This window comes from Saccostrea echinata, unplaced genomic scaffold (assembly GCF_033153115.1).
Source record: "Saccostrea echinata isolate AGI-Se365-2 ecotype Australia unplaced genomic scaffold, CSIRO_AGI_Sech_v1 ptg000027l, whole genome shotgun sequence".
NCBI classification, from domain to species: Eukaryota; Metazoa; Mollusca; class Bivalvia; order Ostreida; family Ostreidae; genus Saccostrea; species Saccostrea echinata.
Window position 1 is genome coordinate 14,479,191 of NW_026889776.1, and position 20,157 is coordinate 14,499,347.

General features: G+C 37.1%; 1 protein-coding gene across 1 annotated transcript; it reads right to left on the reverse strand.

The window, feature by feature from the left end:
* Positions 1-5,640: 5,640 nt before the first annotated feature.
* On the reverse strand, positions 5,641-6,957 carry LOC133193279 (uncharacterized protein F54H12.2-like). Its single transcript, XM_061329236.1, has one exon. It carries the CDS (start codon positions 6,955-6,957, stop codon positions 5,641-5,643), a length of 1,317 nt encoding a protein of 438 aa, XP_061185220.1.
* Positions 6,958-20,157: the final 13,200 nt, after the last annotated feature.

A 20,157-nucleotide genomic window follows, 5' to 3' on the forward strand; every position in this document is an offset into this window, starting at 1 on the left:
AAACTTACTAAAGAACTTTGTAGGTTAGTCGGTGTACCTACAGATCGCCACCTAGCCGTTTCGGATATAAATACTTTTGAACAATTTCTGAATGTAGATATTTTAGTGATAAGGGCTGTAGGCGGAAATAAATTTATCAAAACCCCTCCCGAAGATAGTGTAAAACAACGCCTCTATTTATATTTATCAGATATAGAAGATAAAAAAACTGGAACCAAAAGTCCCCATTTCGATGCTATTGTTAATATTTGTGGGTTTTTTGGCAAATCAAAGTTTTGCTCACGTTGTTTAGTTCCGTATAAAAATTTACATCAATGTGAATCCTCGTGTTATGTATGTAAAAGAAAAGAAGAGTGTAGGCGTTCAAATGTGCAAATGAGTTGCAAATTATGTCATATGACTTGTCGATCACTCTCTTGTTACAAAAGCCATTTAGTTCCGCAAGGTAAACGAAAAGAATCGGCGTGTGTCAGGTGGTGGAAGTGTGTCACATGTCAGAAAGTGATAGATCGAAAGGTGCTTGACCCCGAACGACACGTGTGTGGCGAGTGGTTGTGTAAGAGTTGCGGTAAATATGTCCCAGCTGACCATCTGTGTTTCATACGCCCAAATGAAAGCAAGAAATCCATCCCAAAATTTATTTTTTTTGATTTTGAGTGCACGCAAAGCGATTGCATTTTACAGTGTCCCGAAGGATATACTCACGACCCCGCGCGATGTAAAGCCTGCACCGGACCGACTTGTTTGTTGTGTTCAAATTGTCAACAGTCTCATTGCGGAAAGTTTGAACACGTTCCAAATTTAGTCATTGCTCACAAAGTTTGCGAGATGTGTATAGATGAACAACAAATCGACATTAAGTGTCAATTCTGCGGAAAGCGATGTCCTGAATGTGATCATTTTGATCATGAAAACGATTGTTTCAGTAGTGAACCCTGTGAACAGACCTGCGGTTTTCGCGAAGTCGTGTTTCGAGGAGAAAATATAAAACAAGACTTTGGTCAGTGGCTTTTTTCAGAGCAACATAAAAATTATACCGCGATAGCTCATAACATGAAAGGATATGACGGGTATTTTTTGTTAGAATATCTAGTCGAGAACAGTATCATACCGGAAGTTATCTATTCGGGATCAAAACTTATGTATATACATGTCGCGAATCAAATAAACATTCGAATTGTCGACTCCTACAATTTTTTGCCTACAAAACTATCCAATCTACCAAAAGCTTTTGGTTTAAACGAAAAGAAAAAAGGTTATTTCCCTCATTTCTTCAACACAAATAATAATCAAAGTTACGTGGGGCCGTACCCCGATCCTGCTCATTACGGATGTGATACAATGAGTAATACAGACCGCAGCGAATTTTTAACCTGGTATCAGACGAAAATTAATAACAATGAACAATTTGATTTTGCCAAAGAAATTGTAGAATATTGTCGAAGTGATGTTGATATACTTCGTCAAGCCTGTTTAAAGTTTAGAGAAATTTTAATGGAAATAACAGGTAAAGGTGACTTTGAACTAAATGACGATGGGAACATTGAATATTATCTAAAAGGTAGCGTAGATCCGTTCCAACATATAACCATTGCCAGTGTTTGCATGGCAGTTTTTAAATCTAAATTTCTGCATGAGGACTTAAAAGTTAAACTTAGACACCAGGATGAAGTCTTATGGGCAGAAGCCAGGCGATTGGATGGGGGGGTTCGCGTAAACATTCCGGGAAGGGGGTGGGTTAACACGCAGGCCTTACAAGAAGAGGATTATTTTGTAGAGGAGGAGCTATTTCTCGATAGTCCCCTTGCTCAAGTTCCGTCCTCGGGATATCATCGCGATCAGTATAGTAAAGCTTCTATCGAGTGGTTAGAATGGGTTATGGAAAAGGAAAAAAGAGAAGGAAATGTTCCGATATATATAACACATGCTTTAAACGAGGGGGAATATAAAATTCCCAATTCAAAATATAAATTAGATGGCTATTGTAGGGAAACAAACACCGCTTATGAATTTAACGGATGTCTGTGGCACGGATGTTCTATATGTTACCCAAACAAACGTAGACTCCGCGTGCCGCGCACTAACCAAACCTTAGATGAACTGCTTGCATTAACTATAAAAAAAGAAAAATATCTCAAATCTCTCGGCATGAATGTTGTGACTATTTGGGAGCACGACTTTGTGCAGTTAATGGCAGACAACACTGAGGTTTCCGACTTTGTAGCCTCTATAGACTTACAGGAAAGGCTGAACCCCCGAGATGCATTTTTTGGAGGGAGAACTAACGCTGTTAAGTTGTACAAGAAAGTTGAAGAAGATGAAAAAATTCATTATTTAGATTTTTGTTCTCTTTATCCGTCCGTCAACAAGTATTGTAAATATCCACTTAAACATCCCCAAATCATAACTAGGGATTTTCAAAGCATTGAGAATTATTTTGGGTTAGCTAAGGTAAAAGTATTACCCCCTAGAAATCTTTACTTTCCCGTTATACCGCAACGAATAAATGAAAAACTAGTGTTTGCTTTGTGTAAAAGTTGTGCAGAACAAGAGAGACAACTGCGTTGTACTTGCTCTGATGAGGACCGGTGTATCACAGGAACATGGTGTACACCAGAGCTCGTTCGGGCAGTTCAAGCTGGTTACAAGATTGTTAAAATGTACGAAGTGTATCATTTTGATTGCGTTTCTTTACCTGGTGACCCTGAAAATGACCTTTTCGGTGGATATATTGATTTATTTCTCAAAATTAAACAAGAGGCTAGCGGTTGGCCTGCAGACATACAAACGGAAGATGATGCTTTGAAATATATTTTTGATTATGCAGCTAGGGAAAATATTCAACTAGACCGCGATGCTATTAGCAAAAATCCCGCATTGAGATCTATTGCCAAATTACTTTTAAATTCATTTTGGGGGAAATTTGGGCAGCGCTTAAACATGCCTCAAACATCCTTTTATCACGATACTGAAGCTGACAAATTTTTTACAAGTCTTTTTGATCCGTCTAAAGAGGTCACAGACTTTCATATCATTAATGATGAAATGATCCATACTACATGGAAAAACAAAAGCGATCTCGTTAAAGAAGATTACCAGACAAATATCTTTATTGCAGCATTCACTACCTGTTGGGCTAGGTTAAAACTTTACGACGTTTTACACATGCTTGACAGACGTGTCTTATATTTCGATACAGATTCCGTAATTTTTGTCAGTAGACGAGACGATGTAGAACCAGAAATTGGACCTTACCTTGGGCAGTTGACGAACGAGTTACCTTCTTCTGGCGATTACATTGTAGAGTTCGTGTCTGGTGGTCCTAAAAACTATGCCTTTAGATCACTTCAAGGAGAGCAGATCTGTCGCATTCGCGGATTTTCACTCAATTATAAAAATTCACAAATCTTAAACTTTCATTCCATGTTAGATATTGTTACAACTGACCAGAGCAAAACTTTGACTGTTACAAATCCTGCAAAAATCACTAGGTCTAAATACTTATATAAAATTTATAACACTGTAGAAAATAAACAATATCAACTTGTTTATTCGAAAAGAGCAATACAACCGGATTCGTATGACACTTTGCCTTACGGATATTGATAAAGTTTTATAGTAATTAAATGCTCTACCTTCCCCCCCCCCCTCCTTGTTTAATTACATGGACATCAGAGGGAGAGGAGGGGGGGGGGGTGACCAGTATATTACATAAAAAAGAAGCATATCTCCAGTTTTTTTTTTCTTAAATTTATTTATTGTGTATTTTAACAAAATAAATTATAATGTTCTGATTAAAGTTTAAACCATTGCTGCTGCTTCTTCTTCTTTTTTTTGTATAGTCTTGTGCACAGGAAATCCAGGTGGGGGTCCATTTGTTTTCTTTTTGACGATAAATCCAAAACCTTGTTGATTTTTCTTGTTCTTCTTCTTTTTTCTTGAAATTTCTTGTTCTTCTTCTTTAGAAGTTTGTGTTTGTTTTGATACTGATTGTTCTCGCGGTAATTCTTCTTTTTCTTCTTGACTGATCGGTGGCTCTTCTTTTGATTTTAAGAGCATGTCATACTTTTCTTTTGGTATTAAAAGTAACTCCCGAGACATTATTTAGTACACCCAATGACGGTTTAAGTAAAATAGGTAGTATTGTATGTTCCTTGTAATAGTTTCCGTTTGACACTCTTCTTTACCGACTTGCTGCTCAGTTTATGAATGACGTTTTGATGAGGAGACAATCTCTTAATATAGTATTTTGTTAATGGAAATGTCCCCTTGTACACGTTTAAAATTACCTCACACAAAGCCTGTTGTTGATTTTCAGTCATCGTTTTTAATAAAGCTTTCCTTTGTTTGGGGTCCGCTGAATATAATGTTTTAAGGAATGCTGCATTTGATGTCACCAGAAGGCTCATGGTTCTCCAACTAACTCTTTTTTGTATTATTCCTTCGGTAAATATACCACGGTGTCTTCCTGTGGAAATATATGCGTGCGCAGTCTATATTGATCTTGACTGGCTGGATTCATATCAATCAGTAGGTATCCGTATGATTTTGATATTGCTTTCTGATATGCGTCCTTGAAATACGAGGACTGACCTGGATATACTTGGGCTCCAAATGACAAGATCTGCCTCGAGTCTCTCAAGGAACGAAACAAAACCACGTAATGACAATTTAATGACAAACTTCGAAAAGTCTTTGACTGACAAAATAAATTTTGGGTTAAAAAAAACACTGTGCAGTTCTTGTGATGTGCTGTGATGCTAAAAACTGCAACGGTTTCTTCACTTTTTGATACTTGTGTCATTAAATCGTCTAAAATCAACACGGTATGTTTCATACCTTCTGTCCATTCTTCTATCTGATCTCTAGAAGGTAGCCCTTGGTATAAACTAAAATTCGGAATGTTTTGTTCCATGTCTTCGAACAAAGGTTGATACTGACTATAACAGTAAACTATTTTTTGCGGTGGAATTTCAAACATTCCGTTTGCATTTCGTAAAATGCGATAAATAAAATGGGTTTTTCCTGACATTGTTGCGCCTGATATCATACAGGTTGTGGGTGATTGAAATGGTAAAATGGATTCGTTTTCCCACCAATGCATACTTCTTTCTTCCAGTACCAGAGCTCAACTGATCAACATTTGTACTGTGTTGAAACTATTTATAAGCAACACTTTTTGTTCTCCCTTCTACAGATATTTATTTACAAACTCTTTGACATAAGTATCAGGGTTAGCACAGCGGAGTAATATTCTTATTATTTGTGACATTAAATAATTATAACATTTCATCCATATGTAAAACAAAACATGATATCCACATGAAATACTCTCCTTGTTTTGGATCTGAACATTATTGTACAAACAATTTTCACAGTTATTTTGTAAAAACACATCAAATGCAGCGTTGTAATATCCCGGGGCATTCCCTAAACTGTCGTAAAATTCGGCATGCTTCGGGCTGTGCATCCAGAACACTACCCAGTGACTTCCTGGCAAATATGAAGGATCGGTGTTGCAAATGTATGCAGATGGGTATTTGGGTACTGTTTGTGGCAGATTGTTTGAAGAAAAGACACCTCTTATTACATCGGCGGTATGCCTGTTATTTTTTGTTCGCGTTAATAACTCACGGGCATTCACACTCGGGTGTACTTAATGTCTCTTGATTGATCAATTTCGAGTAAAGCGGGAAATTCTGCATAAGCCAAACAATTTAATGTTTCTGTTGTATTCACTGCAAATTTCACTTCTAATCTGACGCTTCCCTGGCGAACCAAATTTATATAATCTTCTCCTAGATCGCTGGGAGCGAGACTAAATGCGTAAACTGCAAATCCCTCGCTGAACATGGAGCGCGTTATGCTTAGTCCGGAGTCTTTGTTCCATTTCTCAGCCACTTCAAATAGATTCACGAATGCTGTGACGTGGTTCCCGTTCGCTCCTACGTCAATTTTCATGGGTCTTGCTGGCATGCTTTCGCCATTCACGTACAGTGCAATTTCGTCTGCCAAATTTTGAAAATTAAATATGTTTTTGGTGTAACTACCATTTACTGCAGTCTGGGAGATGAATGCAAAATATGCCTTTGTTGGGAGATTGTTAGACCAAACGTTTTGCCATATAAAACTTCCAGATCCCTTAGAGCAAGTGTTCATCTTTACTTCTGTTCGTATCAATGGGTATTTGGCTGTAGTTTCTTTCAATATTTCGGCATGATTAATCAAAACACCACTGTCCACTTTAATCATGCAGGCTTTAAAGGATACGTCCAACAGTTGTACTTTGTACGCAGGAGTTGATTCTGCACTCATTACCAGTAGGGGTGCTCTGCTTCGGAATAACTTTAGATTTACGTCGACACCATTCAATATGTATTTATCCAAACGGAAAATGTCCTCGTATAACGGTCCTTCCAAATCAAAAACTTTGCTCTCCTTTGTAAATGTATACCTTTTTGCCAAACCGCCGTTTGTTCCACCGTATGCATTTCCATCGTCCATTGTTGCATCGTCTAAGAAAAATAGTTGAGATTGTAATTGCGAGTCTGAAGCATCATTGCCACTGGACAAGATGATTTTTAAATAGGCTTTCCATGGGTAATAACTAGTGTTCAGAGACACTAACTTTCCGTTCATATAAGTGTCTATCTGGGACCACAGTGACTGTAGAGGGAGGTTTATAATGCCAGTTTTTTCTTGGGCTGCTAAAGCTGTTCCATCTGCTTTGACTATTTTACATTTTACATATAAACGGCTTCGTCGTAAATCAATATATTCGTTTCCTTGACCAGGTATGGAGATTTCTATCGGGGCATCTTCCGTGTTATATGCTGACACTGGTCGGTATTCCGCATAATATATTTTTTCTACTGCAACTTGATTAGGTGGTACGGTAAATAAAGACAATTCAGCAGGTAGACCAATTTCAGTAATTTTGTCACTAAGAAAAGCCATTTCTTCTCTTGCTCTTTTCGGATGAAAATATATTGGATGCCAAGTTTGTATCCTCTATTTTGAGTTTTTTTTTTTTAAAGTACTGTCTGATGCTCTTTCCCCTGACTTCTTCTTCCTCCTCTTGATTGAAATGGGGGATTTCGGATTGTTCTCCACTTTTATACTGCCTACCGGAACGTGTGGAATATTTTCACGCATTTCCTCTTTTAATTCTCCTTTGGCTCGTTCTTCTGCTGCTGCAATTGGAGTCACCTGTTTGCCTACTATTTCCTTCGGTTCTTCGACAGTAATATGTGGATTAACTGGTATCATGTAAGGTTTCTTAGAATACATTCCTGCAATGCCGCTGCCGGACTGCCTCCCTTTATAATTTCGTGGATTAAATTTGCCGTCTAACATGTTTTTGTAAAATGTTTTCCATATTCTAGGATCAGATACGTATGTTGGTCCACTCATTCTTCTTCTTTATAAACTTTTCAACTTCAATAACAATGTCACAGATGTTTCCTCTTTTAAAAATAAGGCGTCCTGTCCAGCTGCATCCTTTATATATATGTGTACGTCGTGAACTTGACCTAGTCTCGTGGACACTTCATAAGGATATGTAAATATTTCATTCGGTGCGGATTTTTTTAAACTTACACGCCTTAATAATGGAAGTTCTTTGTCCCCGACGATCGTATCCTCACATAGATTTGTGTAAATATAAACATCCGTTTTTCCTTTAGTTGAAGGTAAACAAGTCTCTAGTAATGCTACTGACCACTGCCCCATTAACGTTAATGGTCTTGGCAGATGAACATAAAAATCATAAGGCTTATTGTCCCTGTACAGATCAAGGCTATCTGTACATTTCAAAACCATCCGGATATCCATTTTATGTAAATTTACAGGTTAATCAATTCTGATTTTTTTATCCAGGAATTGTACTTTGAAGGCCACTGGTACCAAGATACCAATACTTCTTTTTCACCCTTTCTTGTCCGCTCTTTTAAAATTTTATCCACTTTCCATACAGTGTCTTCCTTTTTATTGACTTTCTGTAGTTCCTGTGCATAAAATGTACCGGAAATTGGTTCATCTGCATAGTCTTTCAGACGGTATACGTCAATACCTTCGTGACGATATCTATGGGTTATTATGAATATTTCTCCCGTCCATTTCTGATCGTATTCGCGTTGAAAGGTGTGTTTTAAATGAGAAATTCGAACTCGATCATTTACTTTGAATTTGTATTGCTTTCGTTTTGTCTTCCCTTTTATGGAAATCTTCTTTTTTCCGTTTACATGTTTATCTCTTTTTGTTCTTTCTAAAAATGCATTAAATCTAGCCTCTTCCTGTGTGTCTTTTGTTACGTTTACTGGAGCCATGTTTCCTAGTGATCTAGTCGGTGTTGCGTTAATGCTTTGAGTAATGTTTGCTAATTCATCTACAAATTTGTATGAATCTCTCTGTACAAACATTCGATGTAATATGTTCTCCAATTTCTGAATGCTACGCTCTGCAAAATTACTTTTTGTCTCGTTTTCTGTGTAAATTGTATGAATTCCTTCTTTCTTTAAAAACGATATCACCCATCTGTTTTTAAATTCGCTTCCTTTGTCCGTTCGGAGTATTTTAGGTTTACGCCCTTTTGCAAATATTGATCGTAGACCTTTAATCACTTCATTTGCTGTCTTTTGTTTTAGTGGGGCTGTAAAAAGAAATCTGGAAAAAATGTCTTGTAGTACCAAAATATACTGAATTCCGTCGTTGTACTTTGAAATATTTCTTACGTCTTGTAAATCTCCATCCCAGATAGAGTCAATTGAATCGGTTATGATATGACGTCGTTTAAATTTCCGTTGCACTCTTTTCTGTAGTGAGTATGCATCCGTATCGGACAAATATTGTCTGATTCTGTGCAAGCCAATTTTGTATTTTCCTTCACGTTTTACAACTTGATATAATTTGTATGGACCACTAAATGCGGCAGGGTGTTTTGTATCTGTCCATATTTTATTTAAATAACGTTCCTCCTCCTTGGACAACATTTTTATTACTAATCAATACTTAAATATTTTAACTCTTTTCATATAACTAACTGCATACCTTTTTTGATACCACATAATTAAATCTTTCTTTTTTTACTTTTTTATTCTGCATACATAACAACATATTTTAGATCATCATTTAATATTTCATGTATTCGTTTGGATTACAGCTAGGACATTTTAACATTGACATTTGGTTGTTATGATCAAGATGACAATATCTAATATCGTCTAACTCTTTTTGAAACCTCTCTCTGAGAATTGGGATAGTCTTTTTAAGTTCTTTCCACATTGCCACAGGCAGAGAAATACCCTTTCTGGTTGCCACGATATTTTCTGAGTCTTCTGGTTTCCACCATTTTCTTATATCTACCAATTTGTACTCCTGCTCCACTGTAACATGTACGTTATGGCCGAGATGTTCTTTGTAAGAGACATTGCCATCTTCTTTTTGTGCATCTTGTAAGGCTTTGTCAATTTCATCGATACAATCCTCCGTCAATTTCTTCCATTTTTCTAAATGTAGAACTATACCTCTCTTTGAAGGATACTTTCTCCCAGTAGGACTGGTCTCAAAATATCGTATGTGTATGTACAGGTTGCCGTCATGTGTCTGTGCGGAAACGTGACAATCATTTCCTATGTCATATTCTTCAGTCGTATTCTTGCTGTATGGTTTAACTCGCTTAATATCTTTTTCCTCTTCGTCCTCTTCATGAGGTCTCTTTGATGACACTATTAGAAAATCGTCCATTTTTTAATGTGCTGTATGTTATTACATATTACTACAGCTGTTTATATACATATTCTGAATAACATTCTCCATTCCCCCCTTTTTTAACAACCATTCATTTGCTGGGGCTATATTACACCGGTAGCATTTACTCCTCCTACTATTCTATTATCTATTTATTTCTGAGGGCTTTATCTAACCGTTTTCTGATTTGCCAGGAGGGCTATATCTCAACCAATCATCTTTTAGGGCTATATCTGACTCTCTTCCCCCTTTACTTATCATCGTCTGGGGCTATATCTGCCCAACCAATCATCGTCTGGGGCTATATCTGTGACCCCTCCCCCCTCTTGGGTCTGCTTGACATGAGGGCTATACAGCCTAACCAATCAGCGTCTGGGGCTATATCTGTGACTCCTCCCCTTCCTTGCTTGCCAGCTGGGGCTATACAGACCCCTATGCAGCACCTGAGCTGAAAGCTTAAGTGAGCTTTTCTGATAACCTGTTGTCCGTCTGTAAAATTTTCACATTTTCAGCTTCTTCTCAAGAAGAACTGGGCCAATTTCAACCAAACTTACTACAAAGCATTCTTGGGTGAAGGGGAGTTTAAATTGTTAAAATTAAAGGCCAAGCCTCCTTCCAATGGAAGATAATCTAGAAAAGACAAAACAAGAAGTCTGAGCCAGTGCTCACTAATAATACCCCCGCTCTGTTGTGAATACACAAGTTCAGTTCTGGACAAACACAGTGATAATCGGGAAATTGACATCGGATTTGTACAAAAATGAATCCCTACATATAAGATGCCTAAACAAAGAGTGTGCTAAAATTTCAAGCATCTGCGATGAGTAGTTGCTGGGAAAACTGCGACCAAAATTTGTTATTATGGTACAGACGCACGGATAAACAGGAAGTTGACATCGGATTCGTACAAAAATAAATCCCACCATATGGCATGCCTAAACAATGGGTGTGCGAAAATGTCAAGCATCTGCAATGAGTAGTTCCTGAAAAAAACTGCGACCAAAATTTGTTACGGACAGACAGACAGGCAGACACACAGACGAACCGACACACAAGAGTAAAGCAGTATACCACCCTCTCCTTCGGAGCGGGGGTATACATGTACATATGGTGGGGTCATTAAATAATCTTCTTTTCAAGAACCACTGGGCCAAAAAAAAAACCTGAAACTTATGTGGAAACATTCTTGGCAAGTGTAGATTCTAAATTGTTCAAACCATGACCCCCGGGGGTAGGGCGGGGCCACAATAGGGAATCCAATTTTTACATTAAAATATGTAGAAAAAATCTTTAAAAATCTTCTTCTCAAGAACCACTGGGCCAGAAAAGCTGAAACTTATGTGGAAGCATCCTGGGGTAGTGTAGATTCTTATTTGTTCAAAACATGACCCGTGGGGTTAGGGCGGGGTCACAATAGGAAATCCAAGTTTTACATTGAAATATGTAGAAAATCTTCAAAAATCTTTTTTTCAAGAACTACTGGGCCAAAAAAGCTGAAACTCATGTAGAAGCATCCGGATGTAGTGTAGATTCTAAATTGTTCAAATCATGACTTCTGTGAGTAGGGCGGGGTCACAAAATGGAATCCAATTTTCGCATTGAAATATATGGGAACAATCTTTAAAAATCTTCTTTTCAAGAACCATTGTGCCAGAAAAGCTGAAACTTATGTAGAAGCATCCTGGGGTAGTGTAGATTTTAAATTGTTCAAATCATGGCCCCTGGTGGTAGGGGGTCCACAATTGGGAATCCAAGATTTACATTGAAATATGTAGCAAAAATTTTTTTTTTAAAAATCTTCTTTTCAAGAACCACAGGGCCAAAAAGCTGAAACTTAGGGGTAGTGAAGATTCTAAAAGTGTTCAAATCATGACCCCTGGTGATAGGTCGGGGCTACATTAGGGAATCCAATTTTTACATTAAAATATTTAGGAAAAATCTCTTAAAATCTTCTTCTCAAGAACCACTGGGCCAGAAAAGCTGAAACTGAAGTTGAAACATCCTGGCGTGGGATTGTATAGATTCTAAATTGGTCAAATCATGACCCGTGGGGGTAGGGCGGGGCCACAATAAGTACATGTACTACAAGGAGGGAAATCAGGTGAAAATACAGCAAGACCAAAGTTACTCAGGTGAGCGTTGTGGCCCATTGGCCTCGTATTATAAAGGGCCAACGCTTTAGTAGCCCGTTAATTGGTTTTTTTTTATTAAAGGATCCTTTTTCAGTGGCAAAAACACTTAAATTGGTATTTTTATATTTTCAAGGTAACTTGGTTTAATATAAGATAATTTAATACATAAATATACAGACAATAAATATACAAGACAAGGTGTAAATTACAATATATGTAAATATATCAGAAACGGAAATGACATATACTTTGAAAGAGACTCTCGGGGTCAAAAAGCGAACAATTAGATAAGCCCGTCGAATAAGTACGATTTGACTCCTTTTGTGGACAGATAAAACTATTTTCAAGTATAAGGTGAATTACAAGAGTTACGACACTGATGCCATGGAGGTTCGAATGTTGTTTCACTTGTTTCTCCTGTTCTTTGGTGGATTTTCTTACGCATGTGGATCTGAAGATCGAAGTCAGGATATGATAATCCAGGTTCTCCTGCAGGAATTACAATCTCGAGTATCGGAGTTGGAAATGGTCATTAAACATCAAAATGAAATAATTCAGGACCAAAACAACAGACTTATGAAACTTGAAAAATTAACTATATCCGAGAATTCTAGAGGGGAATCTTTGGAGAACCAAATAGATGATAAAACTGATAAAAGAAGTTCCATGCTAACTTCTAAACTAAGACCTAATCAAACAACAATTGAATTAAACAAAGAAAACTTTCATTTACCGGAAGGTGGACTATTTGAAGGAAACCAAAAGATTAAGAAAGGTTTCTAATTTCCTGGACAAAGTCATCTGCAATGCAATGTTTTTCCCGAATTTCGGAATATTCCTCATTTTGGTTGGCAATGCCATTATCATAAAAGCATAAGTAGTTCACCAAATTACCGACCTCTTTATGCAGAAGTTTTTAAGTACAAGTAATATTTAGCTTACCTGAACCAAAGCTTCAAGTTAACATTCATGATTGGAATTTGATCTTCGCCAATGTGTAGTAATCAAAAGTCGTGCAGATTCAAGTTTGCTCAGATCATGGCTCCTGGTAGGCAGATTGAGATCACTATAGGGGATCAATAACGTCCATGTGAACTTTCAGGGAATGTATAGGAAAAATCGTTAAAAATTCTCTTTTCAAATACACTAATGGTGTATTAAGGCATAGCTTTATAAAAGCATCCTCAAAAAAAAATGCACGTTGATGTTTGATTTTATTATGTCCCCAAAAGATAAGGTTAAGTTCACAATAAGGGAACAGAGTTTTAAATGAGAATTTATGGGAAATAATTATTTCTTTGTGTTTAAGAACAGTAGGAGCTCATATATCTTATTAAACGTCCAAAAATAGTTCAGCATCAAATTCATTCAAACACTACATGTAGTTCCGTGGATTGAGTAACGCTACAATAAGGGTTTAAATATTCATATGGAAATATATGAAATGTTTCTTAATGGTCCACTTCTGAAGAATCAATGAACTCATTCAATTATATTGAGAAATGATACTTGTTTAAATAATGGGCCTTGCCGCACGGCAATGCTTAAAATGGTATACACAATTTTATAAGGGGATATAGAATCTTAAACAAACACAGGGCCCAAGGGCCTTGAGTCGCTCTTCTGATAAAGTGTACATTCTATCACTTCTATTTGAAGCCTCTAAGTATCCTGTATATTTAGATAAAGTCTTGAATTCCAAAGGTAGGTCATCATGACCTACATTTTAGATAAAACACTCTGGAGAACCCAGGATGATTCTAAGCCAATTAGTACCTGAGAGTAGGTCATGGTGACCTACTTATCACTTGTCACTCTCTGAGGACCCAATATGCATCAACTAAGTTTGATGATTCTAAGCCAATTAATACCTAAAATATTTTTAAAATTATAACCATGAATTTCAAAAGTAGGTCACAGTGACCTCCTTTTCAGATGACATACTTTGATGATCCCAAGATGCATCAACTGACAAAGTTTGATGATTCTAAGCCAATAAGTACCTGATATATTGAAATAAAGCCATGAAATTTCAAAAATAGGTCACAGTAATCTCCATATCAGTCGACTAGCTCTGCAGACCCAAGATGCATCAACTGACAAAGTTTGATGATTCTAAGCCAATTAGTACCTCAAATATTTAATTATAGTCATATAAACTGAAAAGTAGGTCACGGTGACCTCCTTTTAAGTCGACCTACTCCGAGGACCCAAGATGTATCAACTGACAAATTTTGATGATTCTAAGCCAGTTAGTACCCAAAATATTTAATTAAAGCCATAAATTTTCAAAAGTAGGTCACAGTGGCCTACTTTTCAGTCGACTTCCTCCAAGAACCCAAGATGCATCAACAGACAAATTTTGATGATTCTAAGCCAAATAGTACATTAAACCGTGTCCAGGTGAACTGTTGTAATAGGGTAGTTTAATGAACGATGAATGCGAGAAATATTAAAAATTAATTCCTTTGGAATCGTGATCACATCTAAGACATGCATAGTAATGCACATAATCGTATAGACATGGAAACATTGCCAGAATCATGTTTTGTTTTGTTTCTGTTTTTTTTTTTTAATTAATTCTGGACTCCGGGAAGAAAATAACAATGGTGCTAAAATAGCACATTAGTTTTAACACAAAACATGTATACATGTATTAGGGAAATTTTTTTATAAAAAGAACTCCAGAGCAGCCACATTAGTCATATTGATATTCAGAATCCTAGTCTATTTTGGATTAAAATGTGGCAAGGGTGTGTCGAATTACGCCCAAAGCAATATAGAGAAATAAAAAAAATGTAGATATAAAAATGTCAAATGTTTTCTACAATTTTAGTTTGGATTTCATTCTTTGTTGCTGAGGGGAAGGCACTTAGTTTTGTAAACTTTCTTTCGCATATTAAAATTCATTTAGATATATAAAACCTTCATTACCAAAATGTTTATGAGCTTAATTTCTATTGATTTCTTTTCTCTCCTCCACATAGACTCCCCACGAAATGGAGCAGTGCAGTCCATTGCGTTTTACGCTCACCAAAGCCCCTGGTGGACATCAAACTCTTATTTTTGATACAGTCAAAACAAACCAAGGGAATGGATACCATCATCATGTCGGGTTTTCATCGTCCCTAAATCTGGTACCTATTTCTTCACCTGGACAATGTCTCTTGGGGCTTCAGCTTCTCTTTCTACGGAACTGGTGTTTAACAATGTCGCTAATGGCGCGATTTATATTCATACGAGTCCAGACCAGCGTGATAGTGCTACGGGAAACCTTATTCTTTATGTTAACGTAGGAGATGAAGTCATTATTCGCACAGGGGATTCTTTCAGTTCTGCACAAATCCTCAGTGATAAATACAGCAGAACAGATTTCTCTGGATTTCTAATCGAATAACAAGCAGGTTAAATGAAATGGCAATAGAGGATTTTAAAAACTTAAGTATGTATAAACTATTTAAAAAAAATTGTTTCTCAAGTCAAGAGGCCAAAGGACATAAATATTTATTAAAGTAGCCTCTAGTCGCGCAAGAACTATTAAACGTATAATTCATAGGGTTGTGTTTCTTTATTTTTTTTTACCTATACTTATTGAATAATTCAATAAGGATTGTGAACATGCAAAGCCTATATGCAAACCCTCTCATTCAATTCTTCGCGTATTCGGTCGGAAAATGACCCTAAAAATTAGCACTTCGCGCAAGTCTTGCGCCACAGTTGAATTTGAAATAATAGAGAACCCCGATTAAAATCGGAGAGGAATACTAGTACTTAAAAAATAATGAACAATGAAACCTAATTTTATTTCTTTTATGGAAGCAATTCAACTAGTTCGCAAACTTTTTGATCACCCCTCGTACTTATAATGAAAACACACCAATACACAACAAATTTCAATCAGAAACACCTCTGAGCCTCTGGCTCTAGGGATTTATACTTTTTACAAATCCTTCACATCTTCATTGAAATTTTCTATGTCTGGATTTGAGTGGGCTGTCACTTGAAATAAGGGTTTTTCTTAATAGTAATTTGTTTGTACATCCCTCCCCGACTTGTGCTGAAGCATCTTGTAGATGACCGATTGTCCAAACCCGTACCTCCACTGTTTTTAACATAGAGGTATGGTGCGATCTAGGTACAGCTCCAGGACTCTGTGAAATAACACTGCTTCAGAGATCTAAAAGGTTTTGCTCAATGTTAAAATGTTTATCAACATGAAGGTAAAAGTCGTACAACATTACATAATCCCTTTGATATAACATAGGTGAATACAACATACAGTTTGGTAATAAAATATGCCTAGAATTAAGGAAAGAAAGGTAGCTGATTGACCAATGCTGAAAAGTGGAGAAATACATCCCCAATAATGCGCGGAAAATCTTGCGCTGTTAATAATTGCATTTTATTTACTAGTACATTAGGGGATATGTAGTGTTATGGTCAAAGACTCAATGTAAAACCATAACGCTACAGTTCTGCAGCTAACTACCTTTCTCTACTGAACCTCACCCCCAGTGTCAGGTACAAGTGACAGACTACCCTCTAATGCAGCTGACTGCCCTACAAACTTTAGTTATCAGAGCCATGACCACTAAAAATAGAGCCACTAAAATGCGCGGACGCAATGGCTGCAGTGACGGAAATACCCATTCGGATATTCCCAGCAACATGACTCGGCTGTTCCTCCTGACGCGAACGAACCCAATGTTTTTATATTCGGAAGGCCGTAACACAGACAATCATAGCCGGTCAACGATAGGGAATGACCTTGAGACTTCCAGATTCCTGGTGGAAACAGGTACAGACCCCCCACTGCTGGGTGCGGTGACTGCTGGCATCTCCACAGGCAGGCCTTGTCCAAAGTGTGAACTAGGGACCCAAGGACTCCCCTGGCTACTAGTCACTATTGGTTGACTGACCTTGACTTCCTTCATTGGTGGTCGTGACTGCGGCTTATGCACCTTTACCATATCCGAAAGCACCTGGGTAATATTGCCTAACTGGGTCCCAACCTATATGTTACTATAGTCTCAAGAGTAATGTTAGGGCATCTCCAGCAGGGCCCCCATGTCTTGACTAAGGGTGTCTTCCATGCGGTTAACCTACCTAACCCCCTTTTACTGACCGTTAGAGTGAAGCTAGGAAAAGTCCCGCAGCCTGCTAGGAACGTGAGGTTTGTTATATACATGTACCGATGCCCCGGGGGAAGTATGGGGGCGGAGACATATCACTTTTCCAGGGAACTATTTCTGAGGGTCCAGGGGATACACCCGGGTTGCCCAATTTTTAACGCTTCTCAAGGAAAGATAGACCCTCCTGGGAGATGGGGGTACTCCCAAAACCCTCGTAGCTATTTCTCCCTTTGCGAGCGTACCAACCTCCCTCGGTTCTCAATGTCACCCTACCGCTACCGAGGAAACTAATCTTACCGTCCATGACACCTGTGAACGTCACAATATCTATACAATAAAAATACATCAAATTGTAGTGCGGTTAATCCGCCTAGAATATATAAATAATATAAGTTTAAACATGTTAACTTACTTGAATTATTGCACTTAAAACAAGAAATCAAAATAGCGTCGACGCTAACATGTGCTAGGCCGGTACCCCGCTGCCCAGAATTAAACCCTAGGTCGCAGCGCCAATATACATGTAGTATTTTTCTCTACTAGGATCTACATTACGCACCGCTGTGATAGCCAACAGAGAAACACTATGGTATGTTTCCGCACTTTAATGTAGATGCTTGGTCGACAAAATAATCGGAATCTACAACACTCACATAAACACGTCTGCACTCGTAGGCAGACTGTCAGAAGAGAGCGAGCCTCTGTACACGTAACAACAAGAGTGCAAACCGTCACGTGTTCCCGAGGTGACGGGGTAATTCGTACCTGCCATCTCCAGGACCATAACATAATTCACTGTCAATGCACGATAGGTTAATTACACATATAACTATAATTATTTAGACTTTATTCATAAATGAAACAATGTTTGATTACAGAAAACTAATATACTTTTAAAGTACAAGCAAACCGAAAGTAGATTGTCCCAAACAACTTATATTTTACACTAGAAAATTATTTAAATAATATTTTTATATGTTTAACAACAGAAATCATTCATTCACATCACTTTCAATCAGATTTCAAGAGTACCTACTCCTATGAAAGGGGGGAGGGGGCTTTAATAAAAAAAAAAGTAGTGGGTAATTTTGAAACATCTACCGACAACTAGCTAGCAGCTAATAAGTTAACGGTCAATAAAAATTAGGGTTTTTTAAAAAATGTTTATCGACTATATAAAAGTGTTTAGCTAACCCGATGTAAAAACAATCGCTGATTAAATCTACTTGCAAAATAACAAATTTCGATTATTCTAAGGCAATTAGTATCTGAATAACCCATGAAATTGCAGAAGTAATTTATGGTGACCTTCTGTTTGGTTGACATACTTTGAGGACCCAAGATGCATCAAAAGACAATGTTTGAAAATATCAAGCCAATTAGTATCTGAAATATTGAAATTTAGCCATGAAGTGGCAAAAGTAGGTCTCGGTGACCTATTTTAGTTGATGCACTCCGATGACCCAAAATGCACAATGCAATTAGTATGGGAATAAGCCATGAAATTGCAAAAGTAATCAATGGTGACCCACTTTTTGGTTGACACACTTTGAGGACTTAAGATACATCAACTGACAAAGATGGATGATTCTAAACCAATAAGTATCTAAAATAGCAATGAATTCCCAATATTGGTCACGGTAGTATATTTTTTAGTTGGGACACTTTGAAGACTAAAGATGCTTAAATTGACATAGTTTGATGATTTTAAGCATTACTATCTGAAATAGCCATTTAATTCTAAAAGTGGGCCACGGTGAACGACTTTTTAGTTGACACACTCCGGGGATCAAGGAAGTATCCACTGACAAAGTTTGACAATTCTAGGCCTATTAGTTTCTGAAAAATTTAAATTTAGCCATGGAATTGCAAAAGTAGGTCATGGTAAACTACTTTAGGTTGATAAATGTAATCTCCGAGAACTCGAGATGCATCAAGTGACAAAATTTAATACACACACATACTTTCTAGTTATTATTTTCTTCTTCTTCTTCCTGGGTACATTTTTGTCCGCGAGTCATCTCGTAAACTACTCATCCGATTGAGGCATTTAAACATTTAGAAGTCCATGTCACAAGATTGAAAATATAACAACATTAATCACGGATTTCGATATTTTTTGTTTCATTGAATCACATTTGGACTTAGATGTATGTAACAGCGATATCTTGATTGAAGTTATGATACAATTTTTCGTAGAGCTAGATTGAAACTCTAATGGGGGAGGTATTATTTCCTATTAGTTTCTTCCTGTTTTCGTGCAGTTCGCCGTAATGACCTTGAGCCCATATCAATTGAATGTGTTTGGATAGAAATAAGTGAACCTACCTGTAACATTTTCCTTTGCTGCGTATATCGTCAACCCAATAGCGAAAAATCCTTCTGGGACAAATTTTTGTGGTCAATTGAAAAAGTGTCGGATATTTCAAGCAAGTTTGTAATTGTAGGAGACTTAATTGTTGATTTTCTCGACAATTCTCGGATACTTCCTATTAAAGATATTATGCTGAATTAATACGTGACAACCACAATCCGCGAAGCAACACGAAACGAATTACCAACACCTCAAACACGCGTATTGACCCAGTTTTGATCAGCTCAGACCTCGTAGCACTCCACTCAAGCGTGATAAACACAGACAATACACTAATGGATCACAAAGCAATACATGTATATGTCTTCTTGAAATCAAGTATTAAAAGTCAACCTTATGTTACGATAATATGGGATTATAAAAAGTTAATATGGAAAAACGCGATACTTTAATCGAAACTACAGAATGGAAAAATCTTATCTGTAGAGCTGAATCAATTGATGAAGCTACCGAAAATTTTACAAACAAATATTTAGATCTCGTAAGGGAAAAATCAGTTATCATAAGACTTAAGGACAAACCTTGGTTTGATTCATTATTAAGGAAAAACCATCGAGAAAAAAAATAGATTAAGACGAAAAGCACAAAAAAGTAATAAACAGCTTGACTGGGATAATTTTAAGCATTTCAGATACAAGTTTAACAACATGAAAAAACATGCAATGAAAGTTATCAAAATACTCCTGAGATACAACTCATTGAAAACAACCCTAAACTTTATTGGAAACTTCTTAAAATCAACTACAGACATTCCCCCTTTCCAACATACATC

Excerpts from the sequence above, each read along its gene's own strand:
- LOC133193279 (XM_061329236.1), bottom strand. The coding sequence starts at position 6,957 with ATGGCTTTTCTTAGTGACAAAATTACTGAAATTGGTCTACCTGCTGAA.